Here is a 20,204-nt window from a genome sequence, read left to right on the forward strand (position 1 = left end):
GAATTTGGAATTCAAAATATTTTAAAAGGAATGCTAAAATTGTTTTTACATGTAATTGGGGAAATATTATTTTTAAAAGAACTTCCTCATCATTGAGGAAGTAGAAAGATAGCATATGAAGCCAGGTCATCTAACTCCAGAATTCGTGCTCTTTACTCTGACCCATGTTGCCAATTCACATCATCATCAAAAAAAAAAATGTTTCCCAGTGCCTTCCAATCTTCCTCCCATTTATCCCATTGCTTATTCTTTAAGTTGAAATAGCATGACAATGTCTACTGTTCCCCTGAGAAAAAGCAAAGAATTTCAATGGAGATAGAAACTGAAACCACTGGACCCTGTATCACCTTCTATCCTCAAAGGGAAAAGCTTTCTTTCCATTTATTGCCTGTTTCTTTATTATTGGTGAATATTTATGTAGATGTAATTATATGCAAATCACTTTTTCATAAAATGCCAGAGAAATAATAATCAATGAAAAAGAAAATCAATCACAGGATCTCTATGGGTTTAAAGTTTTAGCACATGGAAAAACATATGGCTATTGCTCAATACTGGTTGAGTAAGTAACTGAGAATGAATAGGGGTCAGAACAAGTGAGAAATCATTTTGAGAGTAATGATGAAAGTCTGAGTGGACGTGGTATGGAAGAACCACAGTGAGATGATAATAGAGGATCAGGTACTGTAGATTAGACTGTCTCTGAATTATTCCAAGATTTCCCTGACCTCTAAGGAACATGAACTCTAGACCAACCCTTCACTTTTTATACTTCAGCAATTTCAAGATGCCATGCTTGATCTCCTGAGTGCGAACTCCATAAACAATGGGATTGAGGGCTGGTGGGATGAGGTGGTGCAGGACATTGAGAAGGATGGGCACTTCAGCAGGCACCTTTTTGCCAGCCTTATTGGTAAAGATGAAGACCAGTAAAAGTGTATAAAAGAAGAGGATGAGGATCAGGTGAGAACCACAGGTGCTCAGAGCCTTTGTTGCTGCTCCTCCAGATTGTAGCCTCAGCACAGCCCTCAAGATGAAGCAGTAAGAAAGCAAAATGAGCACCAAGTCAGAACCCAGCAGGCACCAGACACTCACAAACTGGTAGAGTTTGTTGAGATGGATATCGCCACAGGAGAGTCGAGCCACAGAGATGTTGGCACATATACAGTTTTCTATTACATTGCCTGCACAGTAGTCCAGACGGGCAGCCAAGATTGGAGTGGGCAATGTGGCCAGTAAGTTGCGGAAGATGATGAATATGGCAGCCTTAACTACAAACTGCTCAGTGATGATGGATGGGTAGTGCAGGGGATGGCAGATAGCAACGTAGCGATCGTAAGCCATAATCAGAAAGGTGGATGACTCCATGGGCAAGAAGGTGTTCATGACAAACATCTGTAGGAAGCATCCTGTAAAGCTAATGGGCTTCATGTTGAACCAGAAGATAAGCAGGACCTGCCAGAATCATCATTCTCAAATATTGTTCTTATATTTTAACATCAACGATAGGTTAGGAAGCCATAGTAGCTCCCAATTTTCCATTAGATTAAAACTATTTTGCTCTAAAATACATTCTAATTTTATCTCACTTTTATCCCTGACATATCTCCTTAAGCCCAACACTTCCCTCTCTATCTTTTATGTGGCTTGCCAATGCCTATCTTTCCGACTTTAATTATGGTTCCTCCAATATTCCCTCCCCCACTTTCTATTCCTATCTATATCCATCACCTTTTCAATAATTAAATTCCAACTTACCCATATGGGAAGATGTTCCCAATCTGAACATTTCCATTGGCCTGAACTTTTCTAGGCTTTATGACCTTAGTTTGAGCTACATTCATGGTTTCATAATTTTGGAGGCTGAAAGAAATATTTAATATTTCCTAGTCCAACTCTAACATTTTACCATGGAATAAACAAGCCAATTAGGGAACTTGATCAAGGATATAAAGGTATTTTAAGAAGAGTTAGGGTAGCATGAGAGGCAGTATGGTATAGCAGATAAAGAGCTGATCTCAAAGTCAGACAGGCCTGGGTCCAAGTCTCATCTCTAACATATATTGGTTATTTGTCTTCAATCAAGTTGCATCCTCTAAGTGCTCCAGGCAGCTCTAGAAGACTATATGATGCAAAGAAGATACTTTAAGGATTTGATCTCAGGACTTCTAATTCTAAATAGAGCACTTTTCCCTTTCTATTACCCTAATATTCATCTACTTGCTGATATTACTATTCTGTCTCTCTCCTAGAAAAGAATAAATTGGGATGGAGATCACCTGATTAGAAGGGAGGGAGGGAGAAGGGTGAAAATACAATATAAGTCTTTAAATATTAGAATGGCTGGAATGGGTAAAGAAGCTTTTTCCTTGGCCATAGAGGGAATAAATAGAATCAATATCAAAGTTCAGAAGAGGCAAATTAAGACTTGAGGTAAGGGGAAATTTCCTGTCAAGTAGAAATTAAAGTGTAATGAACTGCTTTGGAATATTGTGGGTTCTACATTAGTGCAGGTGTTCAAACAAATGAGAGTATGATCATTTGGCAAGTATTTTATTAAGGAGATACTTTCTCATCTGTAATATAAAATCCTTTTGAACATTTTGAAATTGAAATTTAAAATAATATTGAAATATTTTAAATATTTCAAATGCAATGGACTAGCTAACCATTGAGGTCCTTCCAACTCTCAAATTCTCTGATTCTGTGATTCTAAAATTATTTTTATTTTTCCTCAGAGCAATAACTTTATTTTTGATGCTATTCTTTATTCAGCACTAAGCTCTATAAGCAATAGTAACACATCTGGGTTGTGTGATCAATCAAATGGAGGATTATATATTTTCTCTGATTCTCATAACTTCTCAGACCTCCCCAAACAGAAATTGTGGAACAAAGTTAAAGCAACTTCAGGTGTCTATGGTTTAAGACAGAGGTGTCGAACATACAGCTACTCATAACACTTTCAGTGCAACTGAAACTAAATTAAAATTTAATTAGGAAATATTTCACAAAATCATTAAATGTAGTGTAAAACATATGTAAAGACAATATAAGACAACGTCTGGCTTTCTAAGGCAATATGTACCTGCAGGGATGCTTATGTATGGTTTTTGGTCCTCATTTCTAAATGAGTTTGACATCATTGGCCTAAGACAACCAGAACTCAAAAGATGTTTCTAAAAATCCATGAATTAATCATTAGATCCAATTTTCCTCCTTTTATCATTTGAAAATATTACTAATATGAGATGTCTCTCTGTGAGGTCAAGGGGAAGGAATCATAGGGAAAGCAATAACTAAATGAATTTGAGGAAAGTGAGTAATGAGTGACCTTGGGGATTTTGATAATATTTCAGGATTTATGGTGACAAACATCAGGAAGGCCAATTATGTCTACATGCTGTGAAGCAGCTGATAGATTAAGGACCTTACCTTGGGGATGACAGTTAGACAAAGTATGACATCCAAGAGGGAGAGGATAGCCAAAAGGTAATACATGGGCTCATGCAAAGAAGCTTCCTGATGGATGGCCAGCAAGAGCACCACATTGGCCCCCAGGGCCAGCACTAACAGAGGGGTCAGGGGTACTGACAGCCAGTGTTGTGTGTCCTGCATGCCTGGGAAGCAGATCATCAGAAACTCAGTCACCTGGGTTGAAGAGCTGTTGAGTGACAAGGCCATGGATGGTGAGTGGGTTGGAGCCTGGCTGAAAGAGAAAGGAAATTAATTCAGTCTGGCTTTCTAGGCAACTAAGGGACACAGTATATTTCAAATTCAAACCCAGACATTTAATAGCTGTATGGCCATAGGCAAATAGCTTAATCTCTGTTTGCCTCAATTGCCTCAAATGTAAAATAGGGGTAACAATAGTATTCATGGCACAGGGTTGTTGGGAGAATCAAATGAGTTAATATCTGTAAAGTGCTTGGTATAGCAGGTTTTATATGAACACGTAATAGGTGTTATACAAACACATAGTAGATATCATATAAATACTTATTCCCCTTCCCTTCCCTTGTTATAGGGAAATGTGAACAAGCTTGCAAATCTTGATTCCTCTTTCCTTTCTTCAGTTCAACTTAAGGAACACAGGGAACAATTGGAATTGACATAAAGAACAAAGTGCTTCCTCAGAAGATATCAAGTTCTTCATCACTAGTGTTATTAAGTCAGGGTCTGGATAACTATTAGAGATGCTTCAGAGGGATTGCCTATTTAGTTATAGATTGGATGAGAAACTGTCAGAGAGCCTTTTCAACTCAAAAATTCTGTGATTCTCCAGAGATTCCTGTATCCCATTCCTTGCTCCTCTTCTTGTAACCCCTCTCTAATATAAGTAAGAATGTATAGAGGACAGAGCAGAAGAGGTTCCAGGACAGTCAAAAATTGGGGTAACCAAAGTTAGAAGTCAGACCAAATGGATAGTGATTAGCAAAGGATACTGAGAAAGAATAGACAGACAATGGTGAGAGAACCAAGATAGAGTAGTATTATGAAATCAGAGAGGAATGAAGATCCAGGAAAGGGTGGTCAATCTTGCCAAATGCTGAAGAAATGTCAAGAAAGATAACAACTGAGAAAAAGTCTTTGGATTTGATAATTACTACATATGATCACTTAGAACTCTGTAGGGAAAGTGGTTTCTGGTTTTTTGAGTGGTGAATTCAAAAATTAGATTAAGAAAGGATTGAGGAGAGGAGAAAAAGTAGAAGTAAGGATCATAGATAGCTTAACAGAAACAGGATACGATGGGGCAGCTTGATGATTCAATGAATAGAGAGCCAGATCTGGAGATGGGAGATCCTGGGTTCAAATATGGCCTCAGATGCTTCTTGCCATGTGACCCTGGGTACTTAGAAGCAGTAAGGCTGTCCTTCTATAATCAGAGGTGAGTGATCACCAGCAGAGAAATTCTTGAGGCATTGAAGCAGGTGCCTCTGGAAGAATGGATGTAAGACTTCTGCTCTGAGAGCTAACTGAAATTGGAATCACATCACTGTGGGTACAGTTATTATAACAAAGCAAATTTCTTTAAAAATGCCTATTCCTGAATATTCTTCTACCTTGAAACTTAGTTTCCATTCTAAGACAGAAAATAAGGATTATGGGGAAAAAAAACACAACATGTAAAGAATATTATGTGGCTTTCCCAATAGCATTCACCACACTCATTCACTGTCTCTAGGATCTAAAACATAGTCCAGTTGTCCCATAACCCACTATTTGAAGACTAGTATTAAACAGATAATCAATTCCATAAAAGGGGGTAAAAGAGTCATCTGGACAAGCAGTATAGAGTGAGATCAGCTCCAAAAACTTTGTAGAGCCAATGTAGATGTCCCCAGCCTTACTATTCCCCCATAAGAATGCCCTCTCTCAGGGGCTGGGTGCCCTCCTAGTCTTTGCTCCTCTGCAGAACACTCTACAAGGCCTGGTCTTCCAGAGATCCAACTTAGTAAGGAAAAAAGAAGTGGCTTCCTGCCTTTGTCAATGCCCCATCTTGTGGCATGATGACATGACAGTTCCCCAGTAATTTTATGTAGGTGAGACATGTCTAGAGATCCATTTTGAGTCAGGACCACCTTTTTAGGTTTGAGTGACTTTTAAATTTCCTAGACCTATACTTCTCAAGTTCTAATTACTAGAATTTTTGTCTTATAGAGAGTGGCTTGAACTTTTTTAAACCCTTCCATTATATAATAGTAAAAACAATAATAATCTAAATATAACAATCACCACAATAATAATCATAAGTGCAGAGATTTAAACAAAATACTTCCCCATAGTTTCAGAGAAACCTGAGAAGACCTGTATGAATCTATCAGGAAACAGGAAGAGCCAGGAGAATAATTCATACTCTAATAACATTGAACAGCAAATAATTTTTAAAGATTTAAGAACTCTGATCAATACAACTACCAACCATGATTGCTAGGGATTGAGTAACGAGTGCTACTGATCTCCCCATAGAGACATTATAGGCTAACTGCAAAATCAGACACATTTTTAAACATTGCCAATAAGAGAATTTGTTTTTCTTGTCTGTAAATTTTTACTAAACGGGTTTTTGTTTTTTGTTTGTTTTTGAGGAGAGGGGGCTGCAGCATAGAAAGGAAATAAATGTTTGGTAATTTAAAAATATTAATTTAAAAATATTTCAAGTACCTTCTCAGACTTTACCTCACCTGACTCCTATACAAGCCCTATGAGGGAGGCAGGTGAAGAATCATTACTTCATTATACAGAAGATGAAACTGAGACCCAGGGACCTCCAAGTTACTGAAAAAAAATAGGACTAGATGCATGATGTCGTAGTGCTCATTCCAGGGCCTTTTCTATTAAATCATTCTGGTTTTTTGAAGTCTAAAAGACTTTTCATCACATTCTTCATCTTTCCTCATAAGACTGTACATGGGATCATGCAGGTGACTTCATTTTCTTTTCATTCTTTATCTGAGACTAAAAATTAACTGTCTCAATGTACCCACACTCTAAAATTCCACTTTTCATTGAAGACAGATTGGTCAATGCTCCAGAAAAATGTCTTAGGTCTGAAGCTCTTTAGTCCACCAAATACTACCCCCTGAAGCTCCCAAAAAGATGTGACTATGGACTAGTTAGCAATGCAACTAATTTTAGAAAGAAACAATAATAATTAAAATAATACCATCAGAAAAATAAAATTATCAACCTCTTTGTTATGTGGGGAGAACATGAATAAATTTGTGAGGAAGGGAGCATTCTCTCTAACAGATAGGTGAATTGAAAGTGGTACGGCCCAGGACTCATCCTCAATTTCACAGAATCCTCACCAAGGAAACTTCACACACACACACACACACACCACTCACAGAAATGTTGTCTTGGCCAACTCTAGTGGCTGTCTGGCTTTGCATCCATTCCCTAGACTTTGGCTGGCAGGTGGGGTTGTACAAAAGCCTTTATGAGTCTAAACTCACCCCTCTTGAGGATATTAGGTAGCATATTCATTTGAGGCATCCCATTTCCCAAAGGCTTCCAGTTCCCTAATACACAAATTGTTTCCTGTGATGAAGGGCCTAAGGATCAAAGAAAACAAGAATTAAGGGACTTTGAGTTTCTTCTACTGCATATAATAGTTACTGAACCTCAGGTAGAGTTTTCCTGATAGATGCAGGGTTGTAGTAGGTGTGTTTGGGTGGTTTTTCTGGAGCAGAAAAATATGTTAATAGAAACAAAGAAAAATAAACTGTTCTTATAGCAACTGAAACATTATTGAACATACTAAATCAATTCAATATTCACTTATTTCATACCTAATATGTCAGGCACTATTCCAAAAGCAAGCTCATCAATCATTTATGTGTTTCCAAGACTGGACTTTTGTTGAATAATTCTCTGTTATACATAAAACAACATTTCTATATGGAATTTCATTTTCCATTTGATTTCTATTATAATTTTAATAATTCATTGCCTTTGAAAAATAACCCCATCAAAAAAAAATTAGTCCTACCTAGTAGATAATGTTTATATATTAACCTTCACATTCCTCAAAAACACACACACATTTTAGACCCATCCCATATTTATTGCTTATTTTGATGAATGTTCTCAATTTTATAAGCTTTAGATATGCTAAGCACAGTGGAATTTCCAGAATTGATCTGAGTAAAACTTCAACAAACCTTTGGAATACTAAGTTATGATATCAGGACATCAGTCAGTTATAAGAACACCAGAAAATCACTTAATGAACATTAGCTGTCTACTCTGCCTCAGGCATTGTACCAGATAGAAGGACTACAAAGATAGAAGTGAGAGTAATCCCAGCCCTCAATGAGCTTACATTCTAATAGAGTAGACAGCATGCACATACACCAGTATGGACAAAACATATTCAAAAGGAAAATGGCATATTGGAAGGATGGAATGCACTAATAATTGGGGAAATTCTGAACAGCTTAATGAGGAAAGTGACAACTGAGCTAAATTGTGAAGGAAAATAGGCATTCTGCTAAACCAAAATGAACAGAGAGTATATTCTAGGAATGGGGGACAAACAACACAAAGACATGAACTACATGTGATAAATATTAAGTAAACTAGTAGTTATGGCTCTCAGTATATAACCTATGCTTAATATCTGTATTAGATAGAATTAAATTTGAATCTCCTAAAATCTCACCATTTCTTAAACAATATATTTTTACCCTGTTGTTTTCTAATTTTCTTCCTCCAATTTCTGTCTACCTCTGTCTCTGTCTCTGTCTCTGATTCTGTCTCTGTCTGTGTCCCTCCATCCATTTGTCCCTCCATCCATCTGTCCCTCCCTTCCTCCCTCCCTCTGTTCGTCCCACCCTCTTCTCTTTCATAAGGTTGGACCTATATTTTATTCAATATTTAACTTCCATTCAATCCATTTTATTACTGATGGTTTCCCCTTTAACAATGAATTTCTGTTAACACCTTGACTACACATACCTCCTGTCCACAGAATTTCCAGGGAACAATAGTCAATAGAAGAAATAGATTTTAAAGTGTCATTGTGAGCTTGATATAGGGTATTGGCATAAGACTGTTCATATAGCAATTGAGTAACTGAGCATCGATATTTTGAAAGTAAGAAAAAAGACACTCTAGTCATTATAGGAAAGAGAGATGTTATCATTTCCAGAAGGTGTTATGTACAGGATCTTCCAGGGCAGGAGGCTTGGCAGAGACACCAGCATGATCATACACTCTGGAAACAGGGTCAGTCTCTCCCAGGAGGACAGAGCAATGAACAATGTCCAGGGTAGCAAGAAGTTTCAGGAAAGACCAGATAATCTTGATAAGTTCCTCATTCTCTCTATTTTTAAAAATATTATCCCATTATATTCAACTTACTAGATACTAAGATCTTTCTTCTAAAGTTCTTAACATTGTATAGATGTTGATAGAGAACATGGGTTTTTGATTATTTACCTATCATCATATTTATCAGCAACCTGACATTTTTTTTTACCCAGTTACACAACTTGAATCTATCATGGGCATAAATCAGGATTCTCAAGAATCTGTGGCACATATAAGAAGACAATTTCTAAGGGGATGTAATATGCAATTAAAGAACTTTTTCAGAAACTTTTCCCCAAAATATGACACCATATCAATCACAGAGCTAAGGGACATTGCAACATATTTGTTTGATAATCAGAAGGAGCAAGAACGGGAAAAAGATGAGTTAAAGCAAAAGTTACACCATACTGAAGAATCTTTAAAACAAAAAGATTGAAGGAATTAAAAATTTACACACAATTAGGACATACTCTAGACCATCTTATCAACAACAGAGAGGGCAAAAAAGAAACAAGGAAATGAGTAGGCCACATAACAAAAAACGGTTACTTAAAGAAAAAGTATGGGCAGAATAACAAAAGTACTAGGAATCAAGGAAGAACTCATTATAGGTCCAATACTAAGAGGTTCTGTGATCATTACATATCAAAAAACTCAGAAACCCCAGGTCTTAAGAGTATGCAAGCAGCTATACAATCTGGAGCTAAGCCATGGTACTCAGATGTAGTAGCTAGAGGAAAATATCCATCATGAAACCAGGACCCTAAATTAATTGAGGAAAAGAGTGGGCATAAGAGAAAAGATTGGAATAGTATAAAAATTAATAAAGGACTAACAGAATTGAAATCTAAAGACAAAAAGGGAGAAGAGATTACATGAGTGGTACCTGGAAATGAATTTATAGGTTCTGTGAGAGTTTCCAATGAAGGATCAAACCAGGGCATGATTTAAAAAGCAGAGACAAGTTAAGGAGATAGATTTGGAGATTAGAAACAAAGTAGCAGAGATAAGACAAGATGTAGGAAATTCATACAGAGGGAGTATAGTAACCAGTCAAGAGAAAACTAAAGAACAAATTAAAACATCTGGAAAATTTCTTTGGGTACAGATTTGGTTCAGGGACTGAACAGGAGAGAAGGGAAAGTTATAGAAACTTGCATTAACAAAACTACAAGTTGATGGCAAAAACAAAAACAAAATTCAATTCTCTACACCAAGACAATTATGTGAATGCATAGACTAAGGTTACTACTGCAAATGTATCTTTAAAACCTACATACAATATAGACACTCTCACAGATATGAACAAATTCTCACTTGGACTGATTAAAAATACAAATAGCTGTTTGGCACAGAGTCCCTTAGGAAAAAGACCTAGCCTGAATCCAGACGCTAAGATTTTTCACTCTGTACAGTACAACATGGAAATTTTAAATCTAAATGATTATACACCTAAAATGAAGTTGAAAATGATAATCAAATTCAAGGTATTGGAAATATAACAACTGTTAAATTTGAAAATATGAATAGAATGCAGGGCACAGCAACTAACAAGATGGCCCAGGGCTCACAAAGCTTCTATAAAGCCAAGGTTCTGAATGGAGCAGGGAGGTCTGACCAAGTCAAAGAATATGACCAAACAGCTAGCTATGGTTTAGGTTCATGTTCCAAGAAAGAGAAAGATACTACAGACCTAAGTGTTATTAAAGATCAGTCAAGAAGTGAATTAAACCAAGAAATTTTAATTGGTCCATCCATACAGTCAGCAGATGATGAAAGTGCAGTACAAAGTAACAGTATGACAATTGGTTCATTGACAACAGAAAAACCTGCACCATATGTATGGATTAAGGTGGGGGAAAACCAATAAAAGCTCTCGTTGATACTGGTGCTTCAAAGTCTGTCCTAAAGACATTCCCAGGAGATACCACCATACAGGATATAGTTTCAGTGGCAGGAGCTACTGGGGAAATACAGCAGGTCCCAGAGCTCAAAAACACAATGGTTAAACTAGGTCTTCTTACCATTGACCATAATTCCTGTATGTCCTGATAACCTTTTAGTACGCAATTTTTTATGTAAAATCGGGGCAACCCTGCAATGTGAATAATCTGGAAATATATATTTACACCTATCCAAACATTCATTAAAGCATTATATATTGCTATATCTAAAGCAATTGGAAGAAAAACTTGAACAAATACAGACATTGACATCAATGTATGATATTCCTGATGACAAACCACAAGGGATTTTTGCTAAACATCAGAATGATGTGGGTAGAATTAAATCAGCAGCACGAGTAAAAATAGAAGTCAGGGATGGTGTATCTCCTAAAATACCTCAATCCAAACTTAGTAAAGAAGCTATTCAAGGCATAATTCCAATTATCAATAGTTTACTGGAGCAAGGCATTTTAAGACCAACAGTGTCTGATTTTAATAGTCTAATTTTAGCTATTAAGAAAAACAAGCTAAATGCAGATGGCACCACGTCATGGAGATTTATGGAGGATCTTAGGGCAGTGAACAACTTTATCAAGAAAACTCATACCATTACACCTTCTCCAAATGATATCATTACTACACCGTGATTGATCTAAGCAATGCATACTTCACGATACCATTACACCCTGACTCCCAAAATATTTTTTCATTCTTATGGGGACAAAATCAGATCTTCTGGACTAGACTTGTCCAAGGATGTTGTGAATCAGCCTCTATCGTCTGTCAATTGCTTCAGAGAGAACTATCAGGTTCAAGCACAGCAAGTTGGTACACTATGTCAACGATTTACTTCTAGCATCTCCAGATCCAAAGACATGCTTAGAAGACTCAAAAAGACTATTTAGAGCTTTATAAGAGAGGACACAAAGTCTCTAAGAAGAGGATTCAGTGGGTACTCCCAAAAGTAGAATATCTAGGATTTATCCTGGAAGAGCGCACCAGGAAAATCTCAAGCAAAAGAATAGCAGATATACAGAATCTAAGCATTCCTAGGATGAAGAAACAACTCAGAGCATTCCTAGGGGTTGCTGATTTCTCACAATAGTATATCATAGGGTATTCCCATATTTCAAAGTGCTTGACTGATTTGACAAAGAATGAGATAAAAGATCCACCGCAACTGACCAAAGAACATCCCCATGCTTTGTAAAACTTAAAACAAGCTATACTCATGGCTCCAGCTTTATGAATACCAAACCCTGAGGAGTTTCATTTACATGTGCACGAAGTGCAGCTTCTACAGTATTGGCACAATATTTTGGGTTAAATTTAAGACCAAATTTAAGTCCGTCTTTTAACACTCACCACAAGGTCTGCCTAAGCAAGGATTCTAGTGACACCAGGCCAGCATCATCTCAGCTGCTTTCACCAGCTTCCTCCTCCATCTGAATGTTTCAGAATGACCCCTAGCTCTTCTTTGAGCTCTTATTTTAAAGGGCAAAATCTCCTATGTCACCTCCCCTAAGTTCTTCCATCTACCAATCACTGTAGATGTTTTCCAAAAGACAGCCCATTTTGAATTCACAGCTGAGTAGATTAATCTCTTTAGTAAGATAGAAAAAATGCTGCTGTGTCGACTAATTTCATTAAGAGAAAACCTCTGAGTAAGTTTTCACCTTTTAGGTCTAAGTAGTTTACAAGTTGCCCCACCTTTATAGGCACCTAGCATCCCATTGTATCAATTCCAAAAACAGGCATGGCTCAAAGAACTCCTTTCCTTTATAAGTATGGGTTTCAAGTACTTTCATTGTTTAGCAAGGAGTTTTCTGCCCTAAAGCATTCTTAAGTATGGGTGGAATCGAGGTCCTCCCATAGCAAGGAGTTTTCTCCCCTAAAGCAGTCTTAAGTAGGGGTGGAGTAGGGATACTCCCATAGCAAGGAGTTTTCACATGCAAGTAGAGTTCTCACTATCTGGTAGGGAATTATTTCAAGTAGGGAATTGGAGGATTCCTCAATGTGGAGTAAAATTTTTAACATTCATAAGTCTGTGAAATTTTATGGTTTACAATGCATTGTTACCAAATCATGTCAGTGCCCAGGGCATGGAGTTGAAAGCTTTACTCCAAGCCCCCGAGTTGGCAAAAAGCAAAATAATGAATATTTACACTGACTCCACTTGTTTTTTTTCTTCTATTATTCACTCTAATGCTTTTACTTAGAAAAACAGAGATTTTATTATAACAACTAGAAAACCAATTGCATATAAAAACCTGATTTCTCATTTGATAGCCACTGTCGGCTTGCCAAGGGAAATTGCTGTAATTCACTACAAAGCACAAACCTATGGCAAGGACAAAATATCCCTAGGAAACCAAAAGGCAGATATAACAATGAAATATGCAGCCAAATTTGGTCCCTACCATGTGCTGAATCTTTCTTTAGTGGAAAAGTATGATCTTACCTAAGCTTACCATAGGGATGAGGTGCAGTCATGGAAAAAATCTAGGAGCCAAATTAGTGAAGGGTGTCTGGTTACCTCAAGGTGGGAAGCCAATTCTCCCCAAAAAGTTATACCAACATCTGTGTAATGTGATTCACTCTAAGGGTCATTACAGAGTGCAATCCATTCTAGATGTGATATGGAGATTTTGGACTGCCCTGGGCATATCTACAAATGCTATCAGAGTTTGTCACGTATGTGACATATGTAGGAAATTTAATCAGGGTCATTTCAAGAATGTAGCATTGGGGGGCAGACCTTTAAGATATATGCCATTCCAATGTCTGCAAACTGACTACATTTCCATGCCAAATGACAAGGGATTCAAATATGCATTGGTTATTGTGGATCGATTGATGAGATGGGTTGAGGCATATCCAACTAGGTGTAACAACACAGCCACAATAGTAAAATCATTACTGAAAGAAATAATTCCTTGGTATGGCATTTCTAATATTATAGACTCAGATCAGGGGACTCATTTCACTTATCAACTCCTGCAAGAAGTGTATAAGAACTTGGGTATAAAAAGTAGTTCACATGATGTGTATAGACCTCAACATTCAGGGCAAGTCAAATGAATGAACAAGGAATTGAAGACAACCATAGGGAAACTCTGTGCAGAAACACACTTGAAGTGAAAAGGTGTTCTCCTTTAGCTTTATTTCAACTGAAGATAGACCTAGAAGTGACTTGCACATCTGCCTGTTCAAAATGCTATATGGTCAACCTTTGTGGCATGGTAGAACAACAAAACCATCATATGTATCCATGCTAAAATGAGAGTGCCAACTCCATACCTATTTAGTAGAAATAAAAAATAGGTTGGAAGAATTGAGAAAGCTAGGACTACTAGTACAAAGGGTACCATTGGATTTCTCACTACACAATATCAAGTCTGGAGATAAAGTGCATGTGAAAAATTTTGCTCTGGAAACATTGGCAGAATCGAGATGGATAGGCCCACTAGAAGTGATTATAATTACTCCCACTTCCATTAAGGTTTTTGGAAAGGATCCATGGTATCATGCCTCACATGTAAAACAGAATTATTCCCATGATATTAACAGCAACACAGAAGATGTGGAAGAATATCTTGAATAGAATGCATGAGAATATAGAAAAAAACTCTGAAATATGGCCAAATTTCCCAACAATAACTTCAATACTCCTTACAAATGAGAGATATGATAGTACAAGAAAAGATGGAATAAAAGCACTGCAAAATATCAATGAGATAGCCCCAGGTATCAAGAAAAATAGTTTCAGATAAGAATAGACCTCTGCTAATAATGAAACATAGGTTAATTAACAAGAAAACACATCTCTGCCAAAACACACTACATTGTGTATGATTTCTATCTATACCAACAAGAAAGTATAAATCAAAGAGAAAAGAAAATTTCTATCTCCAATAAGATTCAAAGATCATAAAAGTCTTCCAATATATTAATATCTCCATGAAACAAAATCTCCGTGAAATCAAAACCCCATAAAACTAGACATAAAATTATGAGTCAATAGTATATTTCAAATTTATAAGATATGTTTAAAATCTAATTAGTATAACACATTGCATACACCCACACATGAAGATTTTACAACGTGAAAAGCATGCATCCACTCATGAAGAGTTAAACCAAAGAAGACTGACATGTACGCATGAAGAATTCAAACTTACTTCCATGCATATGTACTCATTAAGAAAAGTCAATCTTACCCACATGTATACTTTAATTTTACACAGATTCATGATCCTATATGTTAGAGTCATCAGAGAACACAGGACTTCAATCAAGGTGAGAGGACAGGCAACATGTGACACAGTACAGAGAAGGCTCAGGATCTGTCATGAAATCAACACCGAGATCATCAAAAGAACTTTGAAATCCAGGACTGATGATGAGGGGTCACATAAGATTTTGTCATACATGTCAACTTCACATATAGGTACATGCATATACAGTCACACATAAGCACAGCATGAAGTAATCTCAGGGATGGACTAAGTATGTAACAACTCATAAATAATACACACACATAATTGATACTGACATATTAATTGAGTTTGTTCAGGACTCATATAAATATTTTTGTACATATTGGTCCTTTCTATAGTAGTTCTTTCCATAATTTTAAAAATAAAAACAAGGAGGCACTCAGGTATTTGAGAATGGCTGTGTAAATTAAGGTATATTAATATCATGGAATATACTGAGCTGAATAAAATAATGAAAGGGACAGACAGTATCATCAAAACTCTTTTATGAAGTAATGTAGTTAGTTAAACCAGAAGAATTATGTACACTTTAATAAAAACATTGAAAAGAACTTAGAAAGACTTAAGATTTTTGATTGATATAATGACTGACCATAATCACAAAGGATTAGTAATGAAGCATATGAACTACTTCCTAACAGAGAAGAGATAAGGAGATAAGTTCAAAATATAGAATGTAATTTTTTGGAATTTATTTGATTATGCACATCTTCTAGAAAAGTTTTCTTTTTCCTTTCCTTTCAATGTGTGTATATGGGTAAAGGTTAAGCTAGATGGAGAGGGAGAAACTAAAGAATGGATCATAGAAAAAGAGAAAGAAGAGCAACATTGAAGTATTTTTTTAAATAGACAAAAAAAAAGAATGACACAAAAAATAATGAACAAATAGGACTATACTGAAAGTTATACCTTATAATATAATACATGAGATAATCCTTATGAACTATCATTATGACCTCAAGGATTATTATATACTTGAAAAGCAAATGATTCATAAAAGTCACAATTTCATTTTCAATCCTCTACTGTTTTATTATTTATATGGAAATACTTGCTTTATTTGACGTTCTTTTAAGTTCAGAGTTGTTCTTTTTTTTTTGTTTGTTTGTTTTAAGTAAGATCCTTTGCAAGATTTCAGGGCTTGGTGCAATCAATGTACTATTTTCAAACAGAAGGTCAAGGAGAACAATAATCCCTGTGGGATTGATGATGAAAATCTGCACTAAGACAGATGACTTGTTTTGGAGGTTCAAGGAAGCAGCTTTTTGAAAATTTTAGACATAGGATTTAGGGTTTATTCTAATTGCTGGTGCCTGCTTCATTTCCCCTAAGTGCATTGAAGCTATTCAGAAATTGACTGACCCCTCCACTAAGAAACAGTTGAGGGCAGTTTTAGGAGCAACAGGGTTTTTTAGGCAGTTGATCCCTTGCTATTGTAAGGGCCAGGCTATAATGGGTGAATAGTATGGTTGACACTGAAAAAATCTAAATTTAAATGGTCGCCAAGGGAAATCCCAAATAAAATACCCAAGTCAGCTGCCAGATTTTTATGGTTATTTAATTAAAATAGGAGGAAGAAAATATTAGAGGGAGAGAGAGAGAAGGAAAGAGGGGGAGAAGGAAAGGAGTTTAATTCAAAACCACTCTGGCTCAGGCTGAGCCAAAGCAGGTGTTAAGGCCTTGGAGAGCAAGGCAGAGAAAGGGGTCAGTCCTTATCACTCATGTGACAGGTCTGAAGGAAAGCTGTCTGCGGGGCTCCTCCAAGCTCAAGCTCCAGGATCAAACTGAACTCTAGCCTTCTCCACAGGAAGTCACAAGAATGCCAGAGGCTGTTCTCTACCTGACATCCTGCATCTCACATGTGCCAATGGTGGCTCAAACTTGACTTAGGACCACCAAGAGGTCTGTCCTTTTCTTTGTGCGTCTGTTGAAGGCCATCTCCTCAGATAATTAAATCTTGAGTTTAATGCAGACCTTTCAAAATTTTGTTACAATGAGTAGGATGGAGAATATGCGTTTCCCAGACCTGATTCTGTTATTCCAAGTATCTCTGTTGTTATTGATCAGGAAATAGCTAAATCAGATCTTCTAAAGAATGGTCTGATTAGGATGGAATAGTTTTAAATTTTACAATTTCCCCTGAGGCCCGATGAAGACTAGTCTCTCCGATGGGTCTTGTAAACATGCCAGCTATGAAATTACAATAGTTATACATAAGGGGAAAATAGGAGAGATAGATAGAGAGAGAGACAACAAAACCAATGTTTTGCTGGGTGCATTGACAAAAGCCAATTAGGGGGAAGTCCCCTTTAGGCATTCGGTACACATAAGAGTGTACATCCAAAATAAATGTTCAATCATCCTTCAGTTCATTCAACCACACCCCGAGGTTCATTCTTGATCTTGATGTAATGTAGGTTTTCTGGTATCTTTCTGCAACAATTCTTTCTCTGGATTTAGGAATTAGCAAGCTTCTTCCTTGAAGATCTTTCTCGAACAGAAAAAAAAAAACTTTTCAAAATCTTGGATCTTTATTAAAATACAATTCCCCCCCCCCCCGGAAGTGGGTGTTAAAAAAAATCCAATTCAGCTCAGGATGCATTGTTGAGTTATAGGGGTGTTTGAGTCAGTTATTAAAAGAATTCAAAAACAATAAAAAAACAAATAAAAAACAAAACAAAAATATATAAAGGGGAAAATATGGAAGAAAGTTAAACTTTGGGGAGAAACGGAAGAAAAAAATTCAAAATCATAATCAAAATACCAAAATCTATGTATATAAAATGTTGAGTAAGCAATAATAAATTCATAATAGGCCCTTGTACAGGTCCAATTTAAAGTAATTTCCATCCCACAAGTCTGTAGGACAGAAGGCAGTAATATTTCACTTACCCATTAGCAGCCAAGACTACAGGAAGTTGCCATACTATAAGAAGGAAAGGAACTAGAATTCTATTTTGATAGGGAAGCATCATTCCCTGGTCTGATTTTCAGTCATTCTCAGGGATATAGGGAGCCAGCATGATAGTCAAATTTTGGTACTTATCTGACTACTTCATAAAGAGAATAGATACAAGGAAGTCCTACAACTTAACATATGTCAAGCATTGCAACCTCGAGTCCACATTAGTATTTCCTGTGTGCTCTTTTGGCACTATTCAGGTTTAAGTCTTTGCTCCTTGTTTTTATCCCATTTCCTGGAATCAGACACAAACATTAATCATAGTCCCATAACATTTTATCAATAAATGGCAGGTTTCCATAGTTTAAAGCTTTTGGGTATGCATTGATATTATAGCAAATATATATACATCTATATAGCATATTACTGCAGAAAAAATAATATTTAATTGTATGTAACTTTAGTACAAGAAATGAGGAAAAGGAGAAAAATCAAATATTCTAATCAAAATAGAAGAAAAGCAATGATAAAAAATAAGGGGAAAAGTATTTTAAAAAATCAGGAATTCAATGTGTTCTTGAAAAACAGCATCCACTTGTCAATGGATTATTATCTTCAATGCATGTGATAGGATACAGTCAATCAGCCTCAACAAAAGATGCTCTCTTTACATGTGAGCAATGAATCCAAGAGTCCTTCTCTGCAACCTTTATAGATGTTGGAGTAGTTAACAATATTTGGAATGGTCCCTCCCAGGAAGGCTGAGTTGCTACAGTACACTGAAAATTCTTAATATATACCTTGTCTCCTAGGTTCAGGTCGTGAAGTTAAAAGTCTAGTGGTCTGACTTGTACTGCAGCTCTGGATTCATGAAGTTCACGCAGTTTATGCTGTAATTCCTATATATAGGAAGCAATAATAGTATCTCCCCCCTAATAGCGACATATATGCCGGGGAGAAAGGCTTAGCCTGTATACATGGATGTCCAAAAAGCATCTCAAATGGTGAGATATGTAGGTCTCCTCTAGGCCTGCTTCTAAGATAAAATAGGACCAAAGGGAGAATTTCAGGCCATTTTAAATGGGTCTCAACGCATAATTTTTCAATCATAGTTTTAAGTTCTTTATTCATCCTTTCAACTTGGCCTGAGCTCTGGGGATGATATGGAACATGGAATTTGGGAGTTATCCCCAAGCAAGAATATATTTGGTTTAAGACAGAATCAGTAAAATGACTTCCTCTATGGGAATCAATACATGCTGGCAGGCCAAAATGAGGAATAATTTCTTTTAAAAGCACCTCAGCAACAAAAGCCTCTGTGGCTCAGGTCTCAGGAAATGCTTCTGGCCATCTGGTCAGTTGTTCTACTATGACTAGACAAAATTTATAATGTCCAGCCTTTGGCATTGTTATGAAATCTATCTGTAGGTGCTCAAAAGGTGTGTAAGCCAGAGGATGCCCATTAAAAGCTTTGCGATGAAAGGCGTGTTGGTTATATGCCTGGCAGGTAGAGCAGGCTGAACACACTTTAGAGGCTATGGTAATTATACTGGAGGCTATCCATACTCTCTTAACAGAGTCCATGATGCCCTGGGTACCAAAGTGACCATTTTTATGAACAGATTGACAAATTTGGTGATAAAAACTTCGAGGGAACAGGAGTTTTCCTTCAGATGACACCCATACTCCATTAATCTGTTTTGTTTTGAATTTTTGTTTCCATTTTTCCACTTCCTTTTCATTATAGGAGAGTGATAAATTTAAATCATCAGTGGTTGTTAATGTTAAAATTAATTCAGGCCCTTCTATGGCTGCTAGCTTTGCAGCAGTATCTGCTCAATCAGTTCCCCTAGAGACAGGGTCAGAGCCACCTGTATGGGCAGAGAAATGAACTACAGCTAGGGCTTCAGGCAGTTTGAGAGCAGAAAGAACTTCATTAATAATTTCTGCATTAGCTATGGATTTTCCAGCTGAGGTTAAAAATCGTCTCTGGAGCTATAGCATCCCGACTGAGTGACAAATGCCAAAAGCATATGTAGAATCCATATAAATATTGTTGCCTTTTTATGCTTGTCAATTATATAGGCATATTTCAGAGCTATGAGTTCTGCCCCTTGAGCGCTAATGTTAGAGGGCAGCGAAGCTGACCACTCAGTGGCAAATTCTGTGACTACAGCAGCTCCAGTGTAGCATATGCCATCTCTCATAAAAGAAGAACCATCAATAAATAAGACCAGATCTGAGTTGTTTAAA

The 20,204-nt window shown here is 36.7% G+C and overlaps 1 protein-coding gene across 1 annotated transcript; it reads right to left on the minus strand.

Moving 5' to 3' along the window:
- Positions 1-592: 592 nt before the first annotated feature.
- Positions 593-3,684, minus strand: LOC100024395 (olfactory receptor 56A4-like). Its single transcript, XM_007491183.2, has 2 exons — positions 3,436-3,684; positions 593-1,455 (listed from the first exon to the last, which is right to left on the minus strand). The coding sequence occupies exons 1-2, from the start codon at positions 3,682-3,684 to the stop codon at positions 760-762; spliced, it is 945 nt and encodes a 314-aa protein (XP_007491245.2). The 3' UTR covers positions 593-759.
- Positions 3,685-20,204: the final 16,520 nt, after the last annotated feature.

Source organism: Monodelphis domestica, chromosome 4, assembly GCF_027887165.1.
Source record: "Monodelphis domestica isolate mMonDom1 chromosome 4, mMonDom1.pri, whole genome shotgun sequence".
In the NCBI taxonomy this organism is placed as follows: Eukaryota; Metazoa; Chordata; class Mammalia; order Didelphimorphia; family Didelphidae; genus Monodelphis; species Monodelphis domestica.

What these genes read in the sequence shown, in the direction of transcription:
- LOC100024395 (XM_007491183.2), bottom strand. Translation starts at nt 3,684, where the DNA reads ATGGCCTTGTCACTCAACAGCTCTTCAACCCAGGTGACTGAGTTTCTG. An exon ending in GTCTAACTGTCATCCCCAAG is followed by an intron (nt 1,456 to 3,435) that starts GTAAGGTCCTTA and finishes TGATTCTGGCAG; the next exon opens with GTCCTGCTTATCTTCTGGTT.